General features: G+C 43.9%; 1 protein-coding gene across 4 annotated transcripts in view; it reads right to left on the reverse strand.

The window, feature by feature from the left end:
- LOC100598551 (putative pregnancy-specific beta-1-glycoprotein 7) overlaps nucleotides 1-15,610 on the reverse strand; it is a 61,584-nt gene extending 45,974 nt beyond the window's left edge. The window contains exons 1-6 of one of the 4 annotated variants that reach the window (XM_030797162.1): nucleotides 15,398-15,461; nucleotides 13,781-14,146; nucleotides 7,870-8,148; nucleotides 4,989-5,267; nucleotides 4,345-4,599; nucleotides 909-976 (exon numbers count right to left, since the gene is read on the reverse strand). In XM_030797162.1, the coding sequence (XP_030653022.1) occupies nucleotides 909-976; nucleotides 4,345-4,599; nucleotides 4,989-5,267; nucleotides 7,870-8,148; nucleotides 13,781-14,146; nucleotides 15,398-15,461 (1,311 nt within the window). Of the gene's footprint in view, nucleotides 1-908; nucleotides 977-4,344; nucleotides 4,600-4,988; nucleotides 5,268-7,869; nucleotides 8,149-13,780; nucleotides 14,147-15,397 lie in introns of those variants that run through there. The other 3 variants (XM_030797164.1, XM_030797161.1, XM_030797160.1) reach the window with 3 other exon arrangements.
- Between the last annotated feature and the right edge of the window lie 5,146 nt (nucleotides 15,611-20,756).

The following is a 20,756-nucleotide window of genomic DNA, read 5'->3' on the forward strand; positions in this document are numbered from 1 at the left end:
AGGTGTCTTCCCTGATCAATTATCTTATATGTCTAATCCCATCTTGGATGCATCTCAGTTGGTAAGAACTAACATACCAGGCTTGATTCTTTGCACTCAGCTTTTTTCTTTCTCTCCCACAAGCAGTCAGTAACCATGTCCTCGTGTTTTATGTGTTACCTATTTTTCCATATACATATGGAAAAAGGTAGGTACTGTTGAGGGGCACTTCCTATGTGCCAGGCCCTGTGCTAAATACTTTACCTGTATCTCATTTAATCCACACAATAACCCTGGGAGGTAGACATTATTTCCATTTTGCCGATGAAAAGACAGAAGCTTAAAGCGGTGTAAAAACTTTCCTGGTGTCATATGGCTAATGACAGGTGGATCTGAGATTTGATTCTAGGACTATTTGACCTCAAGGCTAATGATGATGGTAGTAATATAGCAGCTGACATTGGTCCTCTGTGTGTGGCATCTTGTTTCATTGACTGCATTAAACCTTTAAAGAATGGTATGAAGAAAGCACTCTCATTGCAATTTTCAGGTGAGGAATCAGACGTTCAGAGAAGTTGAGTCTTGTGCAAGAAATGTATAACTGTAAACTCTCACATTAAGAAAGAAGAAAGATCTCAGGTGAACAACTACGTTAATACTTCAGGATATGAAAGAAGAATAAACTAAACCCAAGCACAGTGAATGAGGGAAATAATAAGGATTAGAGTAGATATAAATAAAATGGAGAATGGAAAGAAACAAAATTAATGAAACCAAAAGTTGATTCTTCAAAATAAAATCAACAAAATTGACAACCATTAACTAGATTGACTAAGAAAAAAAGGGAAAAGTTTAAAATTACTAAAATCAGAAATGAAAGTGGACTCCGAGCATGGTGGGTCACGTTTTAGTCCTAGCACTTTGGGAGGTCACAACCGAAGGATTTCTTGAGACCAGGTGTTTGGACCAGCATAGGTAACCTGAGGGGACCCTGTCTCTACAAAAAAAAAAAAAAAAAAAAAACAACGAATTAGCTTGGCATGGTGGCATGGACCTGTAATCCTAGCATCTTGGGAGGCTGAAGAAGGAGAATTGCTTGAGCCCAGGAGGTTGAGGCTGCAGTGAGCCATAATCACACCACTGAATTCCATCCTGGGCTGGCCGGCAGAGTGAGAGTCTGTCTCTCCCTCTTCAAAAAAAAAGAGAAATGAAGCATGAAGAGATTACTACCAATTCTAATAAAATAATGATTACAAAAGTACTATAAATAATTGTATGCCAATAAATTGGATAACCTAGATGAAGTAGACAAACTCCAAGAAACACACAAAAATATGAATAGAACTATAATCAGTAATAAGATTGAATCAATAAAAGCATTTGATGAAATTCAATATTTTTTCATAATAAAAACATTCTAAGTTGGAAGGAAACCACCTCAACATAAATTCAATTGTGAAAAATACAATGCTAACATCATACTCCATGGAGAAAGACTGAAAGCTTTCCCTGTATGAGCAGGAAGAAGACAAGGATGCCTGCTTTTGACTATTTTATTCAACATAGTACTGAAAGGTCTAGTCAGAAAAATTAGGCAAGAGTTTAAAAAAAGACATTCAAATTGGAAGGAAGGAATAAAATTATTTCTGTTTACTGATAACTTGAACTTATATGTAGAAAATCCTAAAGATGGAACAAACCTATTAGAATTAAGAAATAAATTCAGCAACGTTGCACAATACAAAATCAACATTCAAACATCAGTTCTATTTCAACACACTAACCATGAAAAATCTGAACGGAAATTAAGAAAAAAAGATTTCAATTTATATTAACATCAAAAAGAATAAAATATTTAGGAGTAAGTTTAAGCAAACAGGTGAAATAATTTACCTGAAATCTACAAAATACTGCTGAAAGAAATGAACTATGACATCAATAAATTGAAAGATATATTTTGTTTTCGTGAATTGGAAGACTCAATATTGTTAGGAGGACAGTGCCACCCAAAGTGAGCTGCAGATTCAATACAATTCCTATCAGAATCTCCGTGACATTTTTGCAGAAAAAGAAAAATCTGTCCTAAAATTTATATTGAATCTCATGACTCTAAATAGACACACAGCTTTGAAGAGGAAGAATGAAGATGGAGGACTCACACTTCCTGATTTCAGCATTTACTACAAAGCCCCAGTAATCAATACAGTGTGGTACTGGCATAAAGGAGGACATAGAAATTAGTGAAATATAATAGCCCAGGAAGAAATGCTTGCATATATGGCCAAATGATTTTCATCGAGTGTGCCAAGATCGTTCAGTGGGGAAGGGACAGTGTTCTCACCAAATGATATTGGGAAAGCTGGATATCCAAGGGCAAGAAGAGTGGAATCTTTACCTAACATCATGTACAAAAATTAACCCACAATAGATCAAAGATCTAAATGTAAGAGCAAAAACTATACAACTCTTAGAAGAAAAGCTTCATGATACTGGATTTCAGAATGATTTCTTGGTTGTAACATCAAAAGCATAGGCAAGAAATAAAATGGATAAAATGGACTTCATAAAAATCAAAATGTTTTACGTATCAAAGAACATTATCAAGAAATTAAAAAGGCAACCCATGAAATGATACAAATATTTACAAATTATATGTGTGATAAGAAATTAACTTCCAGAATACATGAAAAGCTACAAGTCAACAACAGCAAACATCCAAAAACCCAATTACAAAATGAACAAAGGATTAAAATAGAGTTTTCTCCAAGGAAGATATACAAATATCCAATAAGCCACGCAAAGTTCCTCAGCGTCACGAATACTTAGAGATATGCAAATCAAAACCACAATGTTACACCAGCTCACACACTTTAGGATGGCTTTGATAAACAACAACAATGGCAGCAACAAAATCAACAGGTGTTTTCAAGTAGATGGAAAAATTGGAGCTCTAGTGCATTGCTGATGGGAATGGGAAATGTTATAGCCACTGTAAAAAGTGCTGTGGCTCTTTCTCAAAAAATTAAACAACAAATTGCCATTTGATCCAGCGATTCCACTTCTGGACATACTCCCCATAGAACTGAAAGAAATTTGAACAAATATTTGTACACTGATGTTCAGAGAAGCATTACTCACAATAGCCATAAAATGGAAACAACTGAAAAGTCCATTGAAAGAGAAGTGGGTAGGCAAATGAGGTGTATCTATACATTGAAATGTTATTCAACCTTAACAAGGAATAAAATTCCAATACATCGTGCAAAATGGATGAACCTTGAAGATATTATGCTAACTGAAATAAGCCACACACAAACGGATAATTATTATATAATTCCATTTATAAAAGGTAGTTAGAATAGCCAGTTATGTAGAGACAGAAAGTAGAATGGTGGGTGCTAAGGGTTAGGGGAAGAAGGGTGAGAGTTACTGTTTATTGAGTACAGAGGTTTAATATGGTAAGAGGAAAAAGTTCTGGAAATGGATAGTGTGATGGTTACACAACACCAAATTGCACACTTAGAAATAGTTAATGGTGTCTTATATGAGATATATATAAAGTGTCTGGTAGTCTTACCCTCTCTATAATTACACAGTTTTTGGCACTGCCCCTTTCCTGCCATGCAGAGCCCCAGGGGTGAATCTCCCTATTTCTCCAGCTCTGTGTCAGTCACTGTCCTCTGTAGTGAGTCCCACGTGCTGTGCCCACAGCCTCATACAGCCGGTGACTTCAGAGCCAGGATGCAGCTCCGGAGTCTGCCCTGAGGCTCCCTCTCTTCTCATTTCCTGCAGCCTGGCCCGGGGGAGGCTTGTCTTCAACTGGCAGCTCGATTTAGCCAAATTCAGCAGAGACCACCAGGGCTCTTTCTCCACACATGCTGGTCCCACCCAAGGTGGAGTCAGGCATGGCCAGTCACCAGAGGAGCCCGGAGCAGAGCAGGAAGCAGAGTCTGAGCTGCTCCTCCCTCACCCAAGGGGCTTCCTCCTCTCATTTGGAGGAAAAGTGTGAGCTTGTTTCAAAGCATCAGATGTTCTTTGTAGCTCATTTAATAGGTACAAGCAAACAAAGACGTGGCAGAAGGGGATGTGTTGGTGACAGCGAGAATCTACTACATAGGGCTCAGGGCTGATAAAGCCCCCTCCCTACCTTTCTCAGGCCAGACACAAAGTTAGCCATGAGAAAAGAGAAAAACAAGGAGAAGAGAGTCTGTAGAGACAAATTGGGAGGGTTCAGGAGGAGAATTTGGGATTTGCTTGTGCCCATGGGACACAGGCTGGGAATAAGAATGTTTTCCTGACTCTTCTCTGAAAACCAGATAGACTCCACCTAAAACCCTATTGCCAAGGATGTTGGGATCCACTTACCAATGACTTTGACTGTTATGGATTTGGAGCTTTCCTTGCCAGTGGCTGAGTTACGAACAGAGCAAGCATAGAGCCCGCTATGCTTTGTAGTAATTTGGGGGATAGAGAGATTTTGTCCTGATAGGTGAAACTTCCCATTAATTGTCCAAGAATATTCTGCCGGTGGGTTAGAGTCCGCGAAGCAGGACAAGTAGAGGTTTTCTCCTGAACGGTAATAGGCGAATGAAGGGTAAATGCTGGGGAGGTCTGGACCATCTGGAGCAAAAAGAATAAAGCCACAGGTGATGTCATCCACGGGAAGGGGATGCTCCTGGTCTCTTAAAGGGACACAGTGACCCTCTGAGCCAAGACACACCCTCAAGTCCCAGCCAAACCCCCTCTATGTTCACTGAGCCGAAGCCTGAGGTCTTCACCTGTTTCTCCCATCACAAGCTGTGGGCCACAAGTCTCCCATGACAAGCGCGTCCCCTCCCCTTATATTCTTGGTTAAGGCTGTGCCAACCCAGGGCAGGGAGTCATGGCCAGCTCAGATGTCCAGAAGTAAAGGTGTCTATACTTGGAACGGAGGAAACTGAGAGGCCTGGCCTCTGGTCATTTGGATTTAAGCTTGTGTCCTGGCCCACAGAGGAACAAAAGATACTCACAGAGGACATTCAGGGTGACTGGGTTACTGCGGATGCCACCATATCGGTCCCGTATTTCACATTCATAGGGTCCTGTTTCATTTCTTATGACACTGGGTAGAATGAGGATCCTGTTTTCAATGGGTCGCTTTACCCTGGGACTGACTGGGAGTCTCCAACCATTTATCCACCACCTGTAGGTGTAGTTCTTACTCTTAGGTTCGCAGGTGAAGGATAAGACATCCTTATTCTCCCTGGGGTTTAAGTTGTTAATGGTGATGTAGGGCTTGGGCAGCTTCGCTGTGTGGATAACAGAGAGAAGATTGTCCTTTGTGGCACCTTTGATTCCTCCACAGGCATCCTTCAATCAGAGTTGACATCTCCCACCTCTCAGCCCACCGAAGTCCTTGAAAGCCAATAGCTGTTGCATGTGTCACAAGACAGATGCATGATGATCTAAGGGCTCAAAGACTGTGAGGCCGCCTGCTATGTCTTAGGGAAGCACAGACTTTCTCAAGTGTCAATTGAGAAGCAGTGTTGGTTCATGGACAGACACGTCAGTGGGAGTCACAGCCCCTGGTACCCCTCCCAGTAACTCCCTAATCAGTTGACTGGCTGGCTCTCCTTGGGATCCTTACCAGGAATGTGCAACTGCTGGGCCCCTTCCAAATTCCATCCTACTTTTCCCCCCTAGATGTGATTTCTCTGCAGCTTCCATTTCCAAGGACATTCTAGAGATGAGTTATAATGGGACTTCCCATTGTCCTGAAACCCTGAAGATACTGAGCAGCCAGGCCTGGGACTGGATGTTTCAGCAGAAATAACACAGGGGAGAACAGAGTCAAGCCTGGAGGTCAGTTCTGTCATCAGGCAGTGGAGGCACAAGGTGGGGCAGTTTTTTGCAGGTGTTTCATGATGACTTACTTGAACCAGTGCCTTCTAAAGATAGAACAGAGTGCAAGGAATGATCTAGAAAGAGTGAAGGGGACAGGCAAGAGCTGGTGGCTTTGGAGCAGAACCATGCTCCCTGTCCTGGGTTCTTTAAGTTTCCTCTCCTTCTGCAGAGGGCAAGTGAGGACCATGTGGATCTTTCCAGAAATACATGTGGACATTTGCAAATGCAGGTCTGACTAGTGGAAAGGGTGGGAATGAACTGCTGGAAATCTGATCCTCATGGGCCATGTGTGTTTGATGGATATGAGACAAACTTGGAGAGAAGTCTTGCAAATACTTTCTTTCACTGGACATTCTACTCTCTGATTCCATGGGTTCGACTACTCTAGGGACCTCATGTAAGTGGATTCCAGAGTGAATATGAGAAGAGACTGCTGGTTGCCAGGAGCTGGGAATGGGGAGAATCAGACGTTGTTCATGGCTGTGCAGTTTCAGGTATGCAAGGTGGGGAGGTTCTAGAGATCTGCTGTACAGCTTGATGCCTATAGTTCACACAGATTGAGTATTTCTTCTGCATAAGACTTAGGACAAATAGTGTTTTGGATTTCTGACGTTTTTTGATTCTGAAATATTTTTCATATACTTACTGGTTTAGCATCCCAAATCTGAAACATTCAAAATCTAAAATGTTCCATACTGGCCATGCTGCACTCGTATGTTTTTGAAGGCTTTGGGATGTGAGAAAGGCTGATTGTTATTTTCTGTGTCATCAGAACTTTCCACCTTTCCATGGCTGCATCTTTTTCTCAGTGTTTCTGTTGTGGCAGTCATTAGTAAGAGCCTGTCATGTCAGATTTCAGACAGAGTTTTCTAGTTCTGCAAAAAATATTACTGGGATTCTGGTAGGGGTTGCATTGAATCCGCAACTCATATTGGGTAGTATTGTCTTTCTAACAATGTTGATTCTTCCAATCCATGAAAATTAAATGTCTTTCCATGTATTGATATCATCTTTAATTTCTTTCAGCAATGTTTTGTAGTTTTCAGGGAATAATCATTTGACCTTTTTGGTTAAACTTATTCCAAAATATTTTATTCCTTTTGATGTTAATGTCAATTGAAATTCTTTTCTTAATTTCCTTTGAGATTGTTCATTGTTAGTGTATAGTCTAAAGAATGATCTAGAAAGAGTGAAGGGGACAGGCAAAAGCTGGTGGTTTTGTAGCAGAAACATATTCCCTGTCCTGGGTTTTTGATTTTCCCTCTCCCTTTGCAGAGGGCAGGTGGCTCTTCCCTGATAGCTAGATAGACTGCACTGGAAAACATATTGCCAGTGCTCCAGGGATCCACTTACCAATGACTATGATCCTCTTGATTATGAGATTTGTTCCTCCAGTGGCTGAGTTATTGATGAAAGAGACATAGACCTCTCTATATGTTTTAGTTATTTGGGGGATAAAGAACACTTGTGCTGATTGCTGGAACTTCCCATCAATCAGCCAAGAATGCTCTACGAGCGGGTGAGGGTCTGTGAGGCAGGAGAGCTTGGGGACTTCTCCTGTATGGTAATAGGTGTGTGAGGAAGCAACGGTGGGGGCATCCAGGCCATCTGGAGCAAGGAGAATAAAGTCACAGGTGATATTGTCAGAGGGAAGGGAAACTCCTGGTCTGTGGAAGGGCCACAGTGGCCCTATGAGCCAAGTCACAACACTGAAGTCCCAGCCAAATCCCCGCTGTGTTCACTGATCTGGAGCCTGAGACATTCACCTGTTTCTCCCATCACAAGCTGTGGAGCCTGAGTCTCCATGACAGGAGCAGCCTCTTTTCTCCAATTGTTGATCAAGCCTAGGCCTACTCTGGTTTGCCTGGGGCAGAAAGTCATGGCCAGCTTTGATGTCCAGGGGTAAAGGTCTCTGTACTTGGACCTGAGAGGGACTGAGAGGCCTGGACTCTGACCATGTGTATTTGGGATGGCAGCCTGGCTCCTAGAGGAACAGAAGATACTCACCGAGGAGATTCAGAGTGACTGGGTCACTGCGGCTGGCACTCACTGGGTTTCGTATTTCACATTCATAGGGTCCTGTAATATCCTTTGTGACACCAAATAGAAAGAGGGTCCTGTTGGTTTCAGACAGCTGCAACCTGTGCGTCACAGGGAGGCTCTGACCATTCATCCACCACAGGTAGCTTGCATCTGGAGTCTCAGGATCACAGGTTAAGATCACCATCTCCATGTCCTCCCTGGGGTTTAAGTTGCTGCTGGAGATGGAGGGCTTGGGAGTGTCCACTGTGTGGAGAACAGAGAGAAGATTGCCTTGTGTGGCACCTTTGATTCCTCTAAAGGAATTTTTCAATCAGAGTTGGCATTTCCCACCTCTCAGCCCACCCAACTCCTTAAAAGCCCATGGCAGGTGTGTGTGTTACAAAAGAGATGCATGGCAATCTGAGGGCTCAGAGATTGTGTGGCTGCCTGCTTTATGTGGGAGAAGCACAAACTTTCTTAAGTGTGAATTGAGCAGCAGCATTGGGTCATGGAAAGACACAGGACCAGCAGGCACAGCCCCTGGTGCCTCTGTGAGTCCCTCCATCTCCAACTGCCTGCCTGGCCCTCTTTGTGGTCCTCACTTGGAGCATGCAGTGCTGGAATCTTCTTAGTTTCAGTCTTACTTTGTCCCCCAAGCTATGTTTTATCTGCAGCTTCCCTTTCCAAGGACATCCTAGAGATGGATGATGGAACTTCCCATTGTCCTTAAACGATTTGGGTACTGGAAAGCCTGGCCTGGGGCTGGGTACTTCAGCAGAAATAACACAGGGGAGAGACCAGAGTCAGGCCTGGAAGTCAGTTCAGTCATCAGGCAGTGGAGCCACAAGGTGTGGGAGTTTTCCCAGGTGTCTCATAGTGACTAACTTGAGCCAGTGACCTCTAAAGATAGAGAAGAGTCGAAGGAATGACCTACAAAGAGTGAAGGGGACAGGCAAGAGCTGATAGCTTTGGACCAAGACCATGTTCCCTGTTCTGGGTCCATGATGCTCCCTTCCCCCTGTAGAGGTCAGGTGAGGACCATGTGGATCTTTCTAGAAACACATGTGGATGTTTACAAATGCATAACTGTCTGGTGGAAAGGGTGAACATGAACTGATGATGGAAGTCTGGCCCTCATGGACCATATGTGTTTGGTGAATATTAGACCAATTTTGGGAAGAAGTCTTGCAGATACCTTCTCTCATTAGACATTCTACTCTCTGATTCTGAGTTTGACTACTCTATGCACCTCATATCAGTTGATTCCAGAGTGAATCAGAGGGTAGAATAGTAGTTTCCAGGAGTTGGGATCAGGGGAATAGAGCGTTGTTCCCTGCGTGTGCGGTTTCAGTTACGCAGGACGAGGATGTTCTAGAGATGTCCTCATGCCTATAGTTCATACAGATAAACTGCTCCTTATGCAGAGAGCTTAAAACCAAGTGTTTTGGATTGCTATTTTTTTTATTTTGGAATATTTGCGGTATATATACAGGTTTAGCATCCCCAATCTGAAAAATTTATAATCCAAAATGCGCCAGTGAGCACTTCTTTTAAGCATCACATCGGTGGTCAGAAGTGTTGAGTTTTGGAGCATTTCAGATTTTGGATTTCTGGATTTGGGATGCTCAATTTGTAATACTGGAATTTTCCCATAAAAAATTGTCAGGAGTTTAGACCTCATGTTATGTTCTGACTCTAGTAACAACAACAACAAAAAAATTTGGAGGAAACATTAAAATGTTTTCTTAAGTCGAAATTTTTACTGATGGTCCAAACATCTAAGATCAATTGCTGGTAGTAGTATTTGGCTTGAGACCGAAATAAGGTTTAGGTGTGCCATGAATTCCAGCAGGATCACATAATGCTCAAAGAAGCATGCCAAAGTTGATTTGAAATTCGCAACTCCTTCAGTAGAGAGAGTCCCTTTAAACGGACAGAAATGGTCAGTGCATCAATTACATAAAGGGAGGAATGATGCCAAATTAAAAGAAGAGATGTGTGTTACGTTAGTAAATATAGAAAGAACTCCCTGCTTCTAATTTCTGTGCAGAGTTAGGAAAAATGGGGAGGACCCCAAAACTGGTATGTGAAATGCTTTCTTCATTTTCTCTTAAGCTCAGGAAACACCACTAGGGTTTAAGTTTGTGTGAATTAGGAAGAGTCTAAGTGAGATGCCAATGGCTCGTGTGTCTCCCCACACGAAGAACTCCACCGTATGAGAACGGCATCATCATGAGGAAACAGTTGTATGTGGCACAGGCAGTAAAACCATCAGATAGCACCCACCTGGCCACCTCCAACTGGTCCCCTAAACCACCAGTATTCCCATTACGTGTATGTTGCAGCCTTTGTAGTTGTCCTACAACTACAAAATTTAAAAATTGCTATTGTCAAAACAAAATATTAAATATGAAGTTGAATATGTTGTTCCACTTTTTTCTCCCCACTCTTTTTGAACTTTCCTGTTTCAGGTTTGGAAGTTTCTACTGACACATCCTCAAGCTAGGGATTCTTTCCTCAGCTGTGTGCAGTCTACCAGTAAGCATCAAAAGCATTCTTCATTTCTCTAACAGCAATTTTCTTTCTGAGACAGAGTCTCACCCTGTCGCCCAGGCTGGAGTGCAGTGGCATGATCTCAGCTCACTGCAAGCTCCAACATCAGGGTTCACGCCATTCTCCTGCCTCAGCCTCCCAAGTAGCTGGGACTACAGGCGCCCGCCACCACGCCTGGCTAATTTTCTGTATTTTTAGTAGAGACGTGGTTTCACCATATTAGCCAGAATGGTCTCTATCTACTGATGTTGTGCATGCCTCGGCCTCCCAAAGTGCTGGGATTATAGGTGTGAGCCACTGTGCCCAGCCATCTCTGTGGGATTTTAGCGAGTTGTTGACTTCTGAGTTTGTTCAGGTTTTTACTTAGTGTTAGAACTGAGAGACAAATTTCAAGCTTGTTTTGTGCCTGACAGGAAGCCAGAAGTCTCTAGGAAGTGACCAGAGAATGTGAGCTCCATAGCAGGTTGAGGATGGAGTCATGAGTGAAGCGGGTGAAATGAGCCCATGGGCTTTGGGGACTGCAAGCCTGTACAGCCTCTGACACCCTGGTGAGTCGTGCAAAGATTACAACAGTGACAGCAAACTAGCATGGCTGACTCCATCTGGCATCTAGTCTCAGGCTGGCTGTCCTCACTCATTCCTGGGCATAGGCCAGGCTAACCTTGGGAGGAATTTAGTTTATGGTTTAACTTTGAAGCAAGAATGATAATAGTTCCTCCATAAAACTAACACCCTTACTTTGCCCAGGGACTGCCTTTGTAAAACTAGTGAAAGACCATGAGATTAAGATGATAGGAGGGAACTGAATTCTGCTAAAATGTAGGCACAATTTCTATAATCCCTGACTGCTCATATGTCATTTGGCCAGAGTTTACAAAATTTGTAACTAATTGCTCCTGTAGATAACATCACTATTGTAGAACGTGAGATTGGTCTTTTGAGATGTTTCTCATTCTTTTGCATTCTGGCAACCGGCTGACCTCATCCATACCTATGACTAATGGCTCAGCCAGTCATGTGGTCCCTACCTAGAGGCAGATTCAAGCACAAACAGATCATTTCCCTCCGCCCGCATGATTCCATCACCAAACAATCAGCAGTACTCATTTTTTAGTCCTGTGCCCCTGAAACTATCCTTGAAAATCTCTAACCCCTGATCCACCAGGGAGGCTGATTTGAGGAATAATAAACCTCCGTCCTCCAGTTTGGCAGACTTGGAGTCGTTAAAATCTTTCTTTACTACAAATCACCATTTCAATAACTTTTTTTGTATGTGTGCAGGAGGCCAGAAGAAGTTGTCTGGCAATTATAAGAGTGGATGGAGGAACTGCCTATCTCTGTCCCATGGTCTTGTCCACAGGTCAGCCTCACAAAGGGAAAGAGCCTTGGATGGGAATACAGTGGAAGGTCATTCTCTTAGTGACCTGGGGACATTGGCTCGAGATGAAGCCTTGCGGGAGTGGCAACTCCAGTGATTTCTGCACCTTTCCTATTTCCTGGGAGGTGGGCCAGGCCACAGTGTTAGCGGGAAGGGAACAGAACAGCCTGCCTAGTTAGAGGGAGTGTCTGGGGAAGGCCTAGGGGTGGAGGAAGAAGCTGCGCAGGTCAGGGCTTGCCAGTCAGAATGAAGTGGGAGGAAGATGAGGGACACAGAGAAGCAGAGAGAGGCAGAGACACCATGGCAGTGAGCAGTGAGGGCTACACTGACTTCAGAGACCCCAGGGACCAGGTGCCCCGAGTTCCACAGTCCAGGACCAAGGAGCCCTGAGAACCCTCCGGTGGCCAAAGAGCTTCAGAGTTACATGAGGTGGGGTGGCTTTAGCTGCAGGAGGTAGTGGGGGGATGAAACATGGGTGTCAGCCTCTGAAGGACAAGGGACAGGTGTGGCTAGAACCTCCTAGGATTCTGCATCCAAGATCCCGTCTCTAAAGAGGTTTTGGATCATTCATTTCTTCATTCGATTCCTTCATTTGTTATGTGAGAACTCCTGAGTGCGTGTCTCTCGCTGGCCCTCTGCTGTTGCCGGTTGTGAGTGAGGAAAGAAAACAAGGTCCTCTCCTTGATCCTCTCATGACAATGACATGGATACTTTGGGAAACACAGGATTTCAGGTTCAGTGATGGGGGTTAAGATTTGAGGTAGTGGTCTGGACTTTTTTTTGCACTGACTCTGACGGTTGAGGCAGGTGATTTAGTTCTGGGGTACAGACTAATGAGCTGACCATTTGCTCTCACTCCTCTGAGGTTTGGATGCCTAAGAAGAGAGGATTTGAGCCAATAAATGACTATGGGGTCCTTGGAACCCAGTAAGCCCTCACTTCTGGTGGAGGAGAGGATGGGCCTGTGGCTGCAGACAGACCTCATGTGACCCTGATCTCCCCTTTGTGTTTGTGTGACTCTGATTCAGTGACTGTGCCTTCCTGTGCCTCAGTATTCTCTGAATCAAATAAGATAAATGGCAAATGGACTGTGGCTTTTCATGCTATCTGTGAATAAATTTTAAATTATTCACAGTCACCTGACCTAATGCTTGGCACAGTGGAGGTGTTCACACAAACAGCATTTATTATTAATTTCCTTCCATGAGAAAGCACCTTTAGGTCAGATCCCTGTGGACAAGCTGCTACCAGGTACATTTTCTCTCTTCTGTTTCTGCTTCTGGAGACATTAGACTCTCTATGGACTGTCCTAAGCCTCCCAAGGCAGTTGGCTGATGGTCCACAAAGCTTGTCTTTCTGTCCTCTCCACTCTGAGTCTCAGGTGAAGGAAGCTCTGTCCTTGCCCAGATGTGGCTCTGAGGGCTGAGCCCTGGCTGGTGAGCAGCTCCAGGAGACACAGTCCTCAGACAGCTGGTAAATCCTTGGTCCCAGTAAGCCCTGCCGAAGAAGCCACAGCCCAGCCCTGGCACAGGCTCCTCAGCTTTATCTGGAGTAAGGATTTAGGGACAGGGGTTTGGGGTTGAGGTTTCTAGGGCTGAGCTTCTCTGAGAGTATCTCAGGTGCCCCTCAGGCCAAGCCATACTCAGTTCTCCAGGGTCTTTCTCAGGGTGAAATTTATGAAGAGGGCATGAGGAGCTTGGCTGAAACTGATCTCCTGCTACTGAGTCCCCACATCAGACTGTCCTTCCTCTGCAGCAAGTGTCTGCAGGGTCTGGATGCGGGAAAGGAATTCTGATCTGTTGAAATTTGTCTCCTCTGTGTGTGTCCTGCATTAAATGCCCAAACCCCAGCATGGGACATAATGCAGAGAGGGACACAGGCACAGTCCATGCCTGACAATCCTGTGTGTGTGAAGTAGAAATGACCCCTGCCCCCAGAACCCAGGGATCATGTGGAATCACTCACGGTGTAAGGTGTAGGTGAAATGTGCAGATGCTCCTCTAATCCCATCACCTGGTTGTCTGATGTGTAAGGTGTAGGATCCTGCGTCCTCCCTGGTGACATTCTGGATCAGCAGGGATGCATTGGAATATAGTTTTTCTCGTCCACTGTATGCAGGCCCAGATATAATTATTTGTCTGGCTACTACATATGATGTAATGTAATTGTGGAGGTCCATCATTCGCCCTTTGTGCCAGCTATAGCTGGCAAGATTATGGGGCAAATTGTGGACAAGTAGAAGAACATCCTTCCCCTCGGAAACTTTGGGTGGCTGGGCTTCAATCATGACTTGGGCAGTGGTAGGCGGGTTCCAGAAGTTTAGAAGTGATGCTAGGAGGTGGAGAGAGCATCAATTAATAATGAGACCTATGTATTGGGGTGAAAAGATGGGGCCCTTTGTCCTGAGAAGTTCTCTGCAAACCACAGCCTTGAAGACACACACACACACACACATACACGCCCACAGAAACACATACACACACAAAAGGGGCATGTATGTTTGTGTGTGTGTATGTGTGTGTGTCCTACTGTCCTACTAGGTCAAGGCCAGCAGCATGACCCCCATTCCTTCAACACTTCTGACCTTGGCATTTTTCTGTTTGGAATCCTCTTCCCCGGGGGTCCGCACAGCCCCCTCCACAGTGCCCTCAGGTCCTGCTCACATCAGAGCATCCTTAGACTTCTTTCCTGACACCACCTTCAGAGACCCTCGGTCTTCCCTTTCTGACCTTTCCCTGCTCTGCTCCCTCCAGGGTTCTTGTCAACACTTGACCTCACATTCTAGATCTCTTTCCATGTCTGTCTTCCTCCCCATGACAGCGTGAGCTCCGTGAGGACAGGGACTTTTGTGATCTTGGTTGCACCCCAGTGCCTGTAATAGGCTGCAGACTCCTGTAGATGTGAGAGTTCTCAGGGCCCTCCACGCCCTGGGTGTTTTTGTTTTCTCCCAATTGTCGAGGTTTTTGCTGAGGACAGTGTTTCATGCCCTGTTTATATTTTTATTTGAAGTGTCATCTGATATAGTTATTATTATCATTTTTCAAAATGTGGTTGCCCCTTATGATTAATCAGGAAAACAGAACACTTAAGATTTTCCTACCTCTTACCAATTCCGGTTCAATGTGGCTTTCCTGTTTTGACCCCTGTCCCTCTCTGGTGTATTTTCCCCTATCCAGGCTCCAACAGAGCCTTCTTTCCTTCTTTTTTTCTTTTTTTTTTTTGTGACAAAGTCTCGTACTGTCGCCCAGGCTGGCGTGCGGTGGCTCTATCTCGGCTCACTGCAACTTCTGCCTCCCGGGTTCACGTGATTCTCCTGCCTCAGCCTCCCGAGTAGCTAGGATTACAGGAGCACACCAGCATACCTGGTTAATTTTTTGTATTTTTAGTAGAGACAGGGCTTCACTCTGTTGGCCAGACTGACCTTGAACTCCTGATCTCGAGCTCCTGATCTCGTGATCCACCCACCTCAGCCTCTCAATGTGCTGGCTTCTTTTATTTTTTAGAACCCCATCCTCTCCAGGAGACCCCATCCCGTCACTCTGCTTCCTCCTCCTGTCCTCTCCCAGGAAGTTCTCTCCTCACCTGTGAGCAGGAGCCCCTTCCAGGTGATGCGCTGTGTGCAGGGAGGGGCTGAGAGGAGCCCCATTGTCTCTGCTGCCTGTGTGTTCTCCTCTGTGGAGATGAGCCTAGGATGCAGAAGCTTCCTGAGCACGGCTGTCAGCTGTGCTGTCCTTCCTCCTTCTGTGCTGAGCCTCTTCCTGGGGCAGGAGCAATTCTTAGGCTCATGGGCGGGGTCAGGCCCAGGACACCTCTCTGTTCCCTCCTCTCTCTGTCCTGCCTCCTTGTCCCTACTTCTGTTTTTCCTTTTGTCCATGTTTCAGGTCCCTGGGAATTGTAGAGGCCTCTGCCTTTTTCAGCAGTGATTCTTTCACCAAACCTCAACACATACTTTGTGCAGACACACACACCACACACACAGAAGAGACACACACAGACCCACACAGTCACACACATACCCTGCAGGTTGGGCAAACACAGTCCTGGGCCTCAGCCTCCTGCTGTCCCCATGGCTCTGCATTGGGGTGCACATTCACGCCCTTTGCCATCTTTCATCTCCATCTGGCTCTCCCCTTCAGTGCAGGAGGCTGGAGCTCCACCAGGTCCCTGTCACAATGACGCCCCATTGTGCTGTGGGTAAGCTGTGTGTTGCCTGGTGAGAGGGACCCTTCCTTTCTGTAATCGTGTCTAGCTTGGCTGCAGATTCCAAGGATGGACATTTAGGACCTGGGTGTCCCAGAGGAAACTGTCCTTCCTGGAGGTGTGCAGGGTGAATCTCTCATGCCTCTTGGGAGTAGAGGCCTGTGTTGGTTGCTCAGTGGGGGCTGTGAGTCCCATAGTCAAAGGGATATTTCTCAGTCACTCTATGGCTGCCTGGGGTCTGGCGCTGAGGTGGAGCTCAGAGTTTCTCATGTTCTTCCTGACCATCTTTGATGTCCTCTCTTCTCTGCCCAGCTGATTGTCCTGTGGTCACCACACCTTCCCCATTGTGGTGAGTTACCCAGGAACCCCACGGGCCATGGCTCGTTGAGACGCAGGATGGGGAGCCTGGGACAGAGCAGGGGTTCGGAGCTGGAGAGGTTCATCCCAACTAACTCCGTGGCCATGATGGGCTCAGCCCTCCATGTGCTGACATGGAGGCTTCCTGAGCGACCGAGAGAGAGAGAGAGAGAGACCTATTGGGTTAGTTATTATAGCATTTACCGATCTTTCCTAACAGAACTGTTTCCCTGAACTGTAAAAATTTCCACATATTGCATACACAGAAAGAATGGGAGACATAGAGACCATGGATAGAAAGGAAGAACAAATTTGCAACAGGATAGCTAATTAGGAGACCCATTACCAACATGTGGATGGGCTGCCTGAGGCTGTGTTCAGTCCAGAAGCCTTTGAATAACATCAGGGTGTGTCCTGTCCAGAAATTCTCAGCTGCTCCAGGACATCCCCCAGCCTCATGTGATGGTGCGGTTGTCAATGAAAGGAAATTCGTTTGAAGAGTACCTTGAAATTAAAGGGAAGATTTGAGGTTTGCTCCATACTCACCATTCTGATGTTTCTATCTTCTCTTCTGATCACAATCCCGGATGAGAACTCCCAAATAAAATGGCTGTGTTGTCTGGGAATCTATCCATGGTTCTTTGTCACCGAGAAAGAATTCAGGACATGGAAACACATGAGTAGTGGGTTTAGGAATGAAAATTTTAACAGACAAAAAAGAAGAGAGAGAGAAAAAACTTTCTCATACTGAGAAAGCAGTCACCCAAGAGAGAGTCTCCAATTTGGGGAGAATGCAATTGATTTTGTACAGAGACTTGAGGAGGCAGTGATTGATTTACATAGGGTCCAGGGGATTGTTTTGACCAGGTGTGCCATTTACATAGCCCGAGAAAAGACTGGCCCTCCCACCCTAATCTTTTATTATGCAAATGTGGCTTCTACCTGGTGGTTACCATGACACCTGCACATGTGGTGACAAGGAAAAAAGAGCAGAAACGGCCATATTGGGTGTACCTGGCTCTTAGCTGCCTGCATCTACATGTGCTTATCTATGCTTGCAGCCTGATCATTCTGTCTGTTTTCTGTTAGAAATTGTTTGGGGCTGCTTTTTATTAAAGGAAAATTCCACCAAGAATTCTTTTACCCTTTCTAGCTGCCTAAAAATAATTTCTCAATAACTCCTGTATTAGGACCCCTTTAGGAAAACAGAAAAGATGACACAGACTCTCCTGTAGTGGAGCAACCATAGTTTTGTTTCTCATGGAACCCCAAGAGTTGCAAGTGAATGGATTTCTCTCAGGTCTAAAACTCTGCTATTTTCTCCTTGTATTACCTGACCTCTTTGCCTTTTACATTACTTTGTACTGTAAAAGTATTTGACCCTGTGTGTAATGGTTGCTGGGTCAGTGGTAAGAGCTATGGTTTTGAAGGTGACTAACAGTGGTTATAATAAATTATTCTAGCTTCAGAGGGGTACTCATTTCTTTGCATGTTTAGATGGAAAAGACCCAGTTTAAACAATTAGGGAAATGCCTTTGTAGCAAAGTACTCTGTGGAAGTGTTGCACAGTATGGTCCCCGTTGCATTTTCCTCTTCTTGGGGACCTGGGATTCAGTGAAATCCTTGATTTTTAATGTCTAAACGTTGTCCCTTCCAACTGGCTCTCTTTTTTGCATATTTAAATGATTAGAATCAAAAAATTGCAAAGACTTTGTTGGCCCTCTTCTTTAATGGGCTCTATCTTGAGCACAGTGATTCAGTTGAAGAAGAGAGACCAAATTAAAAGCTACATCTCTAAATAAACAACAGGTGCTGGAGAGGATGTGCAGAAATAGGAACACTTTTACACTGTTGGTGGGACTGTAAACTAGTTCAACCATTGTGGAAGTCAGTGTGACGATTCCTCAGGGATCTACAACTAGAAATACTATTTGACCCAGCCATCCCATTACTGGGTATATACCCAAAGGATTATAAATCATGCTGCTGTAAAGACACATGCACATGTAAGTTTATTGCTGCACTATTCACAATAGCAAAGACTTGGAACCAACCCAAATGCCCAACAACGATAGACTGGATTAAGAATATATGGCACATATACACAATGGAATACTGTGCCGCCATAAAAATTGATGAGTTCGTGTCCTTTGTAGGGACATGGATAAAGCTGGAAACCATCATTCTCAGCAAACTATCGCAAGGACAAAAACCAAACACCACATGTTCTCACTCATAGGTGGGAATTGAACAATGAGAACACATGGACACAGGAAGGGGAACATAACACATCGGGGACTGTTTTGGGTGGGAGGAGGGGGGAGGATAGCATCAGGAGACATACCTAATGTTTTTTTTTTTTTTTATTATACTTTAGGGTTTTAGGGTACATGTGCACAATGTGCAGGTTTGTTACATATGTATCCATGTGCCACGTTGATTTCCTGCACCCATTAACTCGTCATTTAGCATTAGGTGTACCTCCTAATGCAGTCCCTCCCCCGTCCCCCCACCCCACAACAGTCCCCGGAGTGTGATGTTCCCCTTCCTGTGTCCATGAGTTCTCATGTTCAATTCCCACCTATGAGAGGAACATGCAGTGTTTGGTTTTTGTCCTTGCGATAGTTTACTGAGAATGATGTTTTCCAGTTTCATCCATGGCCATCATTAAAAAATCAGGAAACAACAGGTGCTGGAGAGGATGTGGAGAAATAGGAACACTTTTACACTGTTGGTGGGACTGTAACTAGTTCAACCATTGTGGAAGTCAGTGTGGCGATTCCTCATGGATCTCGAACTAGAGACATACCTAATGTTAAATGACGAGTTAATGGTGCAGCACACCAACATGGCACATGTATACATATGTAACTAACCTGCACATTGTGCACATGTACCCTAAAACTTAAAGTATAATAAAAAATAAATAAAACGCCATGGTAAAATTTCTATTATTTTTGTGTTACCTTGGCATCTATTTTTAATCTTCCTTGAGCACACCAAATTTTTTCTTGAAAAAGCTTAAATTCTCTTTCTCTCTCTTTGCTTCGAGATGTAAATGTGCTACGTATTTTCCTCTAAAACTCGGTAAAGTCTTCCTCAGATAAATGTTTTACCATTTACAAGAAAGCAATTTGAATCCAACTATCCATAAAATGGTGGGTTTTACTGATCTCATGCCTAAAGTCCTAAAATCAAAACTCTAAAATCTTTTTGTCTCTATCTTTATGTGAGCATGTATGTTATATGTTTCATCACATATATGTATATGTCACACGTTTATATACTGTTGACACATAGTATCAAATGAAGTAAAAATAAATGAGTACTTCACAAATTAAGTGAATAAGCCCAAATGCTTTTCTATACATTGTATTTTAGTAACCTTTGGTGAATATAGATAGTTTTTAAAATTGTTGGTAAAATAAAGTAGAAATGTCTCATAATTTAATTTATACGTTTTTGCTAGGTCTGTTGGCAGGCAGGTTTATATTGTCTTACTAGATGTTAAGGTCATCAAACAGTGCTTCTGTATATATACATTTTTCTTAATTTTTCTGTGAGCTTATGTCTTTATATTTGTACTTTAAATCTGAGTTCTAGATGAGTGATCATAGTAAACTGGGGACAAAACCATCCCATCCTCCAGCTGTGCCTTTTGGCCATGCTAGGAGAATGAGATTATCCAGGCATTTTCTTCATAGCTCTGTTCTTTGTCTTGGGCTTTGCATCTGGTACATAGTTAGAATGGTTTACTCCCTAGTTTTTTTTCTACTGAAAAGAAGGCTGTATAAGTCTGTTTTACATGCTACAGACAAATACATGAACCTGAATAATTTATAAAGAAAAAGGGTTGAATGGTCTCATGATTCAGCAGGTTGTAGAATAAGCATGATTCTGGCAACTGCTCAGCTTTTGAGGAGGCTCAGAAAACTTACAATCATGGAGAAAACCATGGTGAGGAAGACATCTATATAATGGGAGCTGGAGGAAGAGAGCAAGAGTTGCACACTGGTAAACAACCAGATAAAACTCACTGTTGCTACAACAGACAAGGGGAATGGTGTTAAAATATGAGAAACTACCTCCATGATCCAATCACATCCAACCAGGCTCCACTCCAACTTTGGGAGATTACAATTTGACTTGAGATTTGGGTGGGGTAAAGGTCCAAAAAAAATTATTCTCTCCAATGTCCCTCCCAATCTCATGTCTTTCTCACATTTAAAATATAAAAAATGGCTTCTCAACAGTCTCTAGAGTCTTTAACTCATTCCGGCATTAACTCAAAAGTCAAAATGCAAGTTTCATCTGAGACAAGGCAAGTTCCTTTTACCTATTGAGCCTGTAAATTCAAAAACAAGTTAGTTACTTTCAAGACACA

This window comes from Nomascus leucogenys, chromosome 17, assembly GCF_006542625.1.
Source record: "Nomascus leucogenys isolate Asia chromosome 17, Asia_NLE_v1, whole genome shotgun sequence".
In the NCBI taxonomy this organism is placed as follows: Eukaryota; Metazoa; Chordata; class Mammalia; order Primates; family Hylobatidae; genus Nomascus; species Nomascus leucogenys.